The sequence below is a fragment of the Seriola dumerili genome, unplaced genomic scaffold, assembly GCF_002260705.1.
Source record: "Seriola dumerili isolate Sdu_G_001 unplaced genomic scaffold, Sdu_1.0 BDQW01000068.1, whole genome shotgun sequence".
Classification (NCBI taxonomy): Eukaryota; Metazoa; Chordata; class Actinopteri; order Carangiformes; family Carangidae; genus Seriola; species Seriola dumerili.
In genome coordinates this window covers 8,991,583-9,001,580 of record NW_019174323.1, presented here as the reverse complement: position 1 = coordinate 9,001,580, position 9,998 = coordinate 8,991,583, and the positions used below count along the sequence as shown (strand labels likewise).

At 41.9% G+C, this 9,998-nt stretch overlaps 2 protein-coding genes across 2 annotated transcripts; both read right to left on the bottom strand.

The window, feature by feature from the left end:
* Positions 1-1,068: 1,068 nt before the first annotated feature.
* Positions 1,069-2,549, bottom strand: LOC111219963 (gamma-crystallin M2-like). Its single transcript, XM_022742845.1, has 3 exons — positions 2,541-2,549; positions 1,738-1,980; positions 1,069-1,344 (listed from the first exon to the last, which is right to left on the bottom strand). The coding sequence occupies exons 1-3, from the start codon at positions 2,547-2,549 to the stop codon at positions 1,069-1,071; spliced, it is 528 nt and encodes a 175-aa protein (XP_022598566.1).
* Positions 2,550-3,092: 543 nt separating this feature from the next.
* LOC111219606 (gamma-crystallin M2-like) lies at positions 3,093-7,473 on the bottom strand. The gene is made up of 3 exons (XM_022742321.1): positions 7,396-7,473; positions 3,853-4,200; positions 3,093-3,368 (listed from the first exon to the last, which is right to left on the bottom strand). Exons 1-3 carry the CDS (start codon positions 7,471-7,473, stop codon positions 3,093-3,095), a joined length of 702 nt encoding a protein of 233 aa, XP_022598042.1.
* Positions 7,474-9,998: the final 2,525 nt, after the last annotated feature.

Here is a 9,998-nt window from a genome sequence, read left to right as displayed (position 1 = left end):
GGCCAAAACTCATATTTCTTGTTGTTCTTGATCTTAAGAGATTCTCAAATGCACTCCCCGCTGGGCTTCAAATTTTTTTGAATCAATAATTAATGGTCAAAGTTATTTATTCATGTGTATCTTCACCAATTACGCAGTGTCTAATTAACAATTTCAATAATTGATATTTATTTCTGAAAGGGTTGAGTATCTTGGGCTGATGAAAAATGCATGAGCAGGGATATGGACTGGGTTTTGTTTTTTGTTCTGAGAGAGCTTGATGCTCGGGGCTAATACCAGGCCACTTTGACTCCAACTCTTTGAGTTGGCACTGGCCCTGTGATGTGGATCTAATATGGGCATCTTTCATGGACCCAAAGCGCTTACTGTGTACCATGTGATCTCATAAAGACTCCTACATGCCCATCCTCAGATACCCCTTTTTTTTGGTCTTTAATATTGAACTTCAAAGAATAAGCTTCTGTTTCCTTGATAATTTTTCTTTGTGTATGTGGAATGACAATATCATGGCAAACTGTAGAAACTCTTCGTCTTACTAGGACCTCAGTGGTTACATCTACATCTAACTCTGTGGCCTGATGAAACTAAAGTTCAATCACCATGCTAAAAAGAAAATTATCCCTCAGATTTATGACAAGCCCTATCCCCCTGATCTTTTGATAGTGACAGCTGTAGTCGTCAATAGAAAATTAACAAAGGCTCACTTTAGCTGACTTTAATCAAGTTTTCATTTATTGTGATTCCAGTAGGACAGGAGGTTGGGGACTAGTGAGGCAAAACCATTTTGCAATGGGACGACCAAAGCAAAAAAGATCATCACTATTTACTGTGAGCATTGCTTGAGCACTGAGTTGGGGAGGAACTTTACCCAACAATGCAGAGCAACCCAACAAAACCAGAACCCAACATCAGACGCACCAAAAGTCCCATCATTAAAATGTATAATTTCAGGTTAGGACACCACATTGTTGTGACCACATTGAAACACTGTTGGCATTAGGATGACAAAAGGGTGGAAAGCTCAACAGTGGGCTTCAGTAAGGGTAAAAAAAACAAAACAACTGGGAATCAGTTGATCTCAGTGACACGTCTCAGAGAGCCAATGGTAGGGCTGGTGCTTCCCCACTCACTGTGTCTCCTGTACTCTCCGGGACGCAAGAAGTACTGGCGTCCCCTGTAATTAGGGTGTTCATGCAGCATCCAGTAGCCCTCCATGACGTTGACGGAGGAGATGTCACGGGTGTGGAAACGCTCGTGCAGATCTGGGCAGTCATCCATTAGCTCCAGATTCTGGCCCCCAAAGTCAGACCGCTCAAAGATCTTCATCCTGTAGTTCCCATTATACTAGGGAAAAAATGATGAGAGAAGACGGTGATACTACCATCGAAGATGCATATTTCTTCAACTTTATAGTATTATCACAGTCGAGTAGAATAACATGGCAATTTGACATAAAATGACGGACAAACTTTTTTGCGCCGTACTAAACTTTTCCTGATCCGATGACCCCGTCTATTTTTTTTTTCTTGGCACAATCTTTTTTTTTTTTTTTTTTTTTACTGCAGTCACAGGTCAAGCCAAAAAGAGATTTTTTAAAATAGCCACAGGTATTGGCACTGACTGGTGAAAACAGTAGGACTAGGCTTGAGAACTAAATCATCCTAAACTGGCACTTCTACAGAAAAGCCTTAGTGGGAACATTGCTGCACACAGGGTAGGGCATCAGTTAAAACTCACAGGTGGCACCATACGGCAGGAGCGGATGCAGTCATTGAAGCCTGCCCAGCGTTGGTAGTCGGGGTACTCGCCCTTGTGCAGCATATACTGGTAGCCGCCATAATTGGGCTTCTCGTAGGCCACCCAACAACCGCTCTCCACTCTTATCGAGTTACAGCGGCTGAAGTAGTTTTGCATCTCAGGACAGTCATTACTGCACTCATAGTGACGACCCTGGAAGTTCCTGTCTTCGTAGAAGATAATCTGCATATGACAGACAGTTGGATATTATTACCACAGGGCTATACAAAAGGCAAACTAAGAAAGCTTTTGTATAGAATAATTGTAAGTGAAGAATTAGGATATAGATCAGCATGAGAAATGTCCCAAATGATGTACCAGATGCAAAATATAGAATCACATGTGATATATTTTAATGAAGAGAAAAAGTTCAATTAATAATTGCAGTTTTTACTATCCTCAGTAGAGGACAAAGCATAAAAGTATGTCTGATTTTGCAGTTTCTATTTAGCATGTTGTTTAATTTAATTTATTCAAATTTTTGACCATGATGCTTTGCCATTTCTAGCATCTTATTACATCCCTGTATATGTCCTGAATATATTGTAAACAATCCAAAGAACTACTGACCAAAACCAATTTATTATTTATCACTCAATGAAGATATTTAGCATTTTATGTGGCAAAATAGTAAATATTTTTTGAGTGTGTCATTGCAGCATTTATCAGTTCAGTATTGATCAATATATGACATCAAATATATGAGTTGCTGTTACTACGTATATTTTAAATTGCACACTTACCTTGCCCATTGTAACTGTTAAGTTCAGACCAGGCCAGATGCCGGGCTGTACCAGACCTCTTTATAGACCCTGCTGGGATCAGGGCTTTGCAAACACGAAACAAAGCTTTGTCGCATCAGCACAATACGCTCTATAGACTGCAGAACACTATAGGGCTGGTGAGCTGCGACAGTCGCTTTGTCTTTGTCAAAGCTCTGTCTGTCTATGGAAAATACTGTACAACTGCACTTTCTCAAAGGGCTACAATAAGAGTTGCAACATTTGCCTTTATTGGCATGAATACCAGAAATTTACATGCAGACTGTGAGGATAGACATGGCAGCAAAGATAATAGGTTTGGTTTGTTTCAATAGGTATTTGAGGTGCTATAGATCATTAAGCAGCACTAGGATTTGATGGGTTGAGGATGTATACTAAACTTTGCTTGTCCAAGGAGTGTTACTGCACTTCAGACTTGTGTTCCAATTGCACGAACGTGTTGAAATAAGCACAAAGGACATTGTTGTTTGAAAATCAAACATTTAATGTTCATGAGTTGCGCATGGTTACAGTTTACATCATTGTCCTCATCCTTCTGAATGAGCCCACCATGGGGTTGTGGCAGCCCCAATCACCACAGGCCCTGTACTCTCCAGGGCGCAGGAAATACTGGCGTCCCCTGTAGTTGGGGTGCTCGTAGAAGATCCAGTAACCCTCCATGATGTTGCAGGAGTAAATGTCACGGAAGCGGAAGCGCTCATGCACGTTGGGGCAGTCATCCATGAACTCCATTGTGTGTCCCATCATGTCGGGCCTGTTGTAGATCCTCATCTTGTAGGATCCTCTGTACTGGGTGCGAAAAAAAATCAGCACATGATTATTATGCTGTTTCGGTAGTCGTGAAGCCTAGAGAGCACTTTGGAAGAGCTGTCAGTCCTCAGCTGATCCTTCAACTTTTAATTCAACTGAGTACTTGTACTACTTGGTTTCTTTAACTAAGTAACTACAGATGAGAATGAGCAACAACTCTCTCGCAGCATGACAGAATTAGATTCTCCCCCCTAAACTGCCAGAAACACTCAATGTGACTAACAGAATTAGAATGAAGGCACCGAGTCTTATGGGGGGTGTATCATATTCCTTTTAAAGGCTGACTGGGTCTCCTTGTGGGCCTTGCAACAGATACTTTTATGCTATGACCTGCCTGAGTACCTGTAAATGACATCAAAAGGCCAGTGATTGACATCCATTTCTAAAGCGGCATTTGATGTACAAGGTGAGTGGTGGGGGGATGGGGGACTACCAGTCCTATCTGTCTGTTTGATTGACTTACAGGGGGGAACATCTGGCAGGAGCGGACGCAGTTGTTGAAGCCCATCCAGCAGTGGTAGTCAGGGTAATCACCAGGACTGAGGATGTACTGGTAACCCATGTAGTAAGGCTTCTCATAGGCCACCCAGTGACCACCACTGACACGGATGGAATTACAGCAGTTGAAGTGCCTGAAGGTGTCCATGCAGTCACTGCTGCACTCCCAGTGGCGTCCCTGGAAGTTGCGGCCTTCGTAGAAGATTATCTTGAAAAGGGGAGAGAGGCATGTATCACTCAAGTTAAGGTTAAGTTTTATATAGACTGTCTGGCTGTGATACACATGAACAGACTGCAGGGGACACTGCTCTCCCTAGAACAAGCTCAATTACTTTATCATGAGCCCTTCTGCCTACAAGCCGCTCCAGTCTTATTTTCATTTCAATTGAAACTATTACTGTTAGAATTGACTTTTCTTTATACAACAACACATTGTAGGCTTGTCCAGTCTGAACACATTGTCAATTTTTTGTAAAATGTAAAGAGCCAGAAATTGTTGCTGTCATACAAACACGATTAATCTGTCATATTTGGATACTATTTAATTGTTGATCTCCAGAGACGTTAACACCTATTTGTGTGTTTTTTGTTTTGTTTTTTTTATCCCTTAAAAATAAGTTTCAAGAGTTAGTCAGTCCATTCTATTTTTTTGTTGCTAACATTTTTACTCAAATGAGTACTTCTGCTACAGCTCTTCCCCTCTGCTGCATCCTCTTTCCCTTTTACAATATTTGACACACGTTTCCAATTCATGCCACTTTCCCCTCTTTGTCAAAGCTGCTACCATATTGCATGTAAGCTCATACCTTTCCCATGGTTGCAGGGCTGTGGATGTTTGCGCACCATAGGCATAGACACACTTACAGGTCCTTTTATACTCTCCCACTGATGATGAGGCCTCTGACACGTCAGGGACTACTACTCTTTACCTTTTCAGATTCCAACTACTGTTCCCTTTGTCCGACAGCCCATGGCTAACTTATCTCCTGTCTGCTAGAGTTTACCTATAGAATTGACCCCTCCCACCCCCCCACCCCCCTCCCCCTTCCCAAAAGCGAATTCTGTGTTTGCATGACCCTTGTTCCGCCATGACCTTGTGATGCAGCCTTTTCAAATATCACACAATGGCCCTTTAGGTATGTGGCCCCCCAACAACAAAGCCTTTAAATTGTACAGTGCGTTAGGTCATTTTAGGGTGCTCTCTCTAAACTAGTACTTAACCAAGTCATGTTTTTTATTTTGTGTCTTGCTCGGGTGGAAAATAGTAACATAGTTACTTTTCATTCAATCCCAGTTTAAGTGAGTGTGGACTGGTGCGTTTCCTAAGTGGTGCAGGTCACAATGTAATTGTTGTTCAATTCCTGTTAAAGGAAAGTGGTGCTGATACTTTGGACTGAGTCAAGCTTTTGTGTTGATGTAATCTACAGTGATCTGTTGTCTCTTTCTGCTTCCATAGCCTGCAGTTGTACTATGATGCCAGACGGGACTGGTTTGTTTGCAGATGTACAGACAGAACTGCTCTTTTTGTTTGTGTGTGTGTGTGTGTGTGTGTGTGTGTGTGTGTGTGTCTGCGTGTCTGCGTGTGTGTCTGCGTGTGCGCATTTGTGTGCGTGTGTGTCTATGTTTGTGTGATATAAAAGGAGGGTTTGGGGCATGTGCGTGTTTGAGTCTTTGTATAAAATGATAGATGTTTGGACTTGAGTCTTTGGCTTGTAAGCATAGCCCTGAGCTGAAGGGGAAAAGGCCAGAAAGAGTTGCCGCCATGTATTGTGTTCCCAAAGCCCAGCTGATGCCAGAAAGGTCAGTCTCATCCTTTAGCCTTTCATCGGGATAAAGAGCTCATGCCCCCTCTCCACTTTGTGTGGTTTTTGCAGCTTCAACTGTGTAAAAAGGCAAATGTTTTCAGAAAGCACAATAGCCATTATGTTCCTGGCCAAAAACACTGTGGTACTATATCCGCAGCCATATGACACTGTTTCAGTGTTAAGGAACAGTGTTGATAAGCTTTTGCTCCTTTGATCATTCATCGACTTGAAACTCTCATAGGCTTCAATAGGTTTCATGTTTGAAGCTGCACTCTTTTTCTATGACATAAGTAGATCATTGATATCCTTTCATCACGCTGTGCAGCGTAATTGTGGCAGATTATCAGATGGGATGTTGTTTTGTTTTGTGAGTTTCTGGAGCAAATAGTTACTCTGGGAGGAAAGGTTTTATCGGAACATATAAGAAACAAATGTTTAGATATTTCTCATACGTTAATTCATAGATTAACGATTTCTTTCATCATTCCCATTAAATGTAAAATCTTTTTTTACTCAGTCTTGATGCAAGAGGGCAGCAGAATGACAGGAAAGCCATATTTGTGTGCAAAGCACTTGTTCAGACTCTGTGTGATATAGTAGCAAGTGTTCACTGTGCTGAGGTGTCGCTGAGTGCGACTCTAGCAGCTCCAAGGCTGCTGCTCAGTCTGACCTCTGACCTTTGTATTGGGAGAAGCATGTAACTGAGGTGCGATACGATCTCTAAACCATGAGGGGGAAAAAAAAAAAAATCTGATTGGCACTGCCGTCATTGTCATTGTTCTCATTTTCATCACTGAGGAACATCAGCTAACCCTAACTCATTAGTCGGGACCTTGGCTCTCTCCGTGTCTCTGTAGCTTCCAGAGGGGAACCTTGTTTCACAGGCTCTCAAATGATCATCTTTAGCTGTGCTACAAGACATCTTCTCCCCACCCTGAAGGGAAACTAACATCACAGAGGCCCTTGCCTGCTTTCTCAGTTCCCCCCGGAGGAGAAGAAAGCTACCCGCTGTGGAGCATTCCACTCTTCATCTCAGAATGATGGAAGAAAAGGAAAGGAGAAGGGAAGAGTGGGGGGGGGGGGGCTAGATTTGCAGCTCCATTGTGTCCGAGGATCTCATTGTGCAATCTGTGTAATCGCGTGGGAGATGACGACACTATTAGCCTGCAGAATGACTGTCAGTTGGGGACCTCTGTGATTGATGTGCACCCCACAGAGATAGCAGAAACTTTGACAGATAGCAACCGCAGCACTAGTTAACTTGCAACCTTTTTTTGTCTATCTGGCTTCCAAAGAAAAAAAAAAAAAAAAAAACATTCGTGTAGCTGATACCTAATTAGAATGTGAATGTGCAATTCATTCAGTAAAACACATTTCAGGTCAGAGGAGACTTCTTTCAATTCAAAACAAATCATATTCCCTTAATCCAAACCATGGTCTCTCTGACCCTGCAATATACAATAAGTCTCACCCCAAAAATGTTGTAGGAAGAGATAGGAGAGCAGACGTGCTTGCAGTGCCTCCAATGTGCTCTTTTTCTGAACAGTCATTACAAAAACACTATGGTACTGAGGTGTAAACAAGGGGTCTATGTGAGTTTTGCTCCTGAGGACTGGCTAATCTGGTGCTGAAAATGTGGTATGATCGGAAAGCCTTCGCCAAAAAAAAAAAAAAAAAAAAAAAAAAAAAAAGAAGCCTCCCACGCCGGGAGTAGAATGAGGACCTCTCTTTTGCTGAGAGATCATCCTCTCCATTCTTTCTGTCAGAAAATCTCCAGGCATCCTCCCTCTCTTGTCACTGCCAGCGCACAGGCTCTATCGGGATTGCCAGACGCAGGAGCCACTATGAGCCTGTGCCAGGGCCAGGATTTACCGCGATGCGTCTGATGTGCTCCATCTTTTTTGCTGGGGGATAATTAAAAGAGGAAATGGTGTTGGAAGAACAGAGTGGAAAAAGCAGGGGGAAGGGGGGTGGGGGGGCTTGGACCGAGCAAATGGATGCAGCTGTCAATTATGTTGAGTTGTTGATATGTTGTTTGTTTTTCTCTTCTCTGAGATTTTGTGTTGAACTGTTACCCATCAGGATTTAGTTTTAAAGTTTGTAGTAAATCTCCACTCTGTACATGTAATTAAAAAAAAAACAAAAAAAACCAAAACATTCAGACTAATTAAGAACTACTCTTAGCAATGAAATCACCATAACGACTTTCTCTTAGTTTGAGCCTGATGACCTGCAGGTGATCATATAGGTGCAAAGCTGAAAGGAAAATCTTACTACCTCTGCACTGTACATCTGAGAGTCATCTGTTTACAGTGAATGCAGTGCTCCTGCAGAAAACATGCTCATATCACTTGAAGATTCCTCTTAGAGCTGCCACACCAGATTACCGGCTTGTGTTTCTTCAGAATATCACAAATTTAAATCATAGATCTTCCTTTTTTTTTCTTTCTTTTTTTTTTGTCTCAAGCACAGAAGTAACTTTGTAACAATCAAATCTCTGTTTACAGGGGATTTACTTTGCGGCGTCAGTGCGAGCTTTTCTTTCAGGGAACCCGGATTGTTCAGGCGTCTCCCTTCATTCGTCTGAATCGATTTTGAAATGCTCCACCGTACAGCGTGACCCAAACCCTGTGAAAAGCAGGACAAACTCCTCTGTCTCTCAACACACACACACACACGCACGCACACACACCAGGTGGAGTGATGGCTTTTAGTTGCTCTCACTCCTCATCTCCACACTCTGTTTTGACGTGGCGTGTCTCCCGTGCCCCAGAAGCTTTAAAGGTTTAAAGAGCAACTTTTCACCCTGTAATCCAGGTGCCTTTCAAACAAGTCACGCTGTTTACTGACACATGACAAAAAGTTCAACCCCCCTCTCATCTCTCTGCTTACAAGACTGTAACTCACCTCAGAGCCTGGTAGTCATTCCTCTAGAGCGCCCTGAACAAACAGAGCCTCAGCGAGAAGGGGCCCCTTGCCTTTCACCACTCACTAAATTTGTAATCAGATGTGATGCTGTTGTTCACTTCTTCAAATTTGTCATCAAAGCAAATGTGTTCTGACAACAGCCAGTGACAAGTGCACCAGAGGAGAGGCAGCAAATCAGCTTTTTCTCACCGCATATCAATTATTGATTATGTTGCCCACCCCCCCACCCCCCCTCCCCCCCCTCCCTGGCATCCCACCCTCCCTCCCCATCCCCACTACCCCACCTAGTAGACACCTTGTGATAATGAAATACATCAATTTAAAAAATAAATAATAAACTGGGGTCGGCTCCATTGTTGCAAAGCCTTAAGAGCTTGATTGACTGCCTGCACATTTTCCTCGTTGGCAGTCAGGCAGATCAAACGAGGGTTCCTCTTATTGCCCAAGGCCACTTGCAATTTATTTAGAGGAGCAGTGCTGCTGTCCCAGCAGGTAACATTATTGGGCAGAGACACTCAGGATAATCATAGCTTTGAGGTGCCTCTCAAATCCCACCTCTGCTGGCTCCATCATGCATGTGTAAAAAATATACGCATATAATTTACAAAAACCCTCCCTTATTATACTAAATGAAGCAGTCGATAAGACTATATTAATGTCCTCACATGGAAGATGCAGCTGCTCAGTGGACGTGACCTCAGCTGCCCTAAATATGTTAGGTTTTATTGGCTGTGGCTGAATGTGTCAAAATGTGTTGGATTGTTGTTTTTTTTATTCTATTTCAGAATGGATTGCTATATGATTTAAATTATATTTAATAATATCTCTCTAATGAAATCAATAAGAAGCTGATTTAATCTAATAATCGACAGTATTTCATGATATGACATGAAACAATAATGTTTGCTGTAACAAATCATGTACAAATCAATACACTATATGAGGGAATTCATCATTTGAGAGGGTAAACACATGAAAGAAGTGTGATGTCACCCAGTTACATGATAGGACAAGCCGCATTTTAAATTTTATTTATAGTGTACAGCATCTTGATGATGATATTTGAATTTCCATTTTTTTTTTTTTTTTTTTTAAAGCCTTTCGTTTGCACCACATTAACAAAACACAGCAGATCACATGCTGGATGCTTTTTTTTTTTTGCCCAAACACACTTGTTTGTTCGTGAAGTTTAAAATAACAGTCTTATATCACTTTCCCATAAGAGCCAGTTAAAACGCATGATTGTAGTTATTAACCACTTTCATTTCTTGTGTATTTTTATATCGTCGTTTACAACTCGGCTGTGAGAAACATTTAAGTTACTAACATCTAACAGAGATTCAATTTCATCTGATTAAGAGATAATATTGTCAGCCTG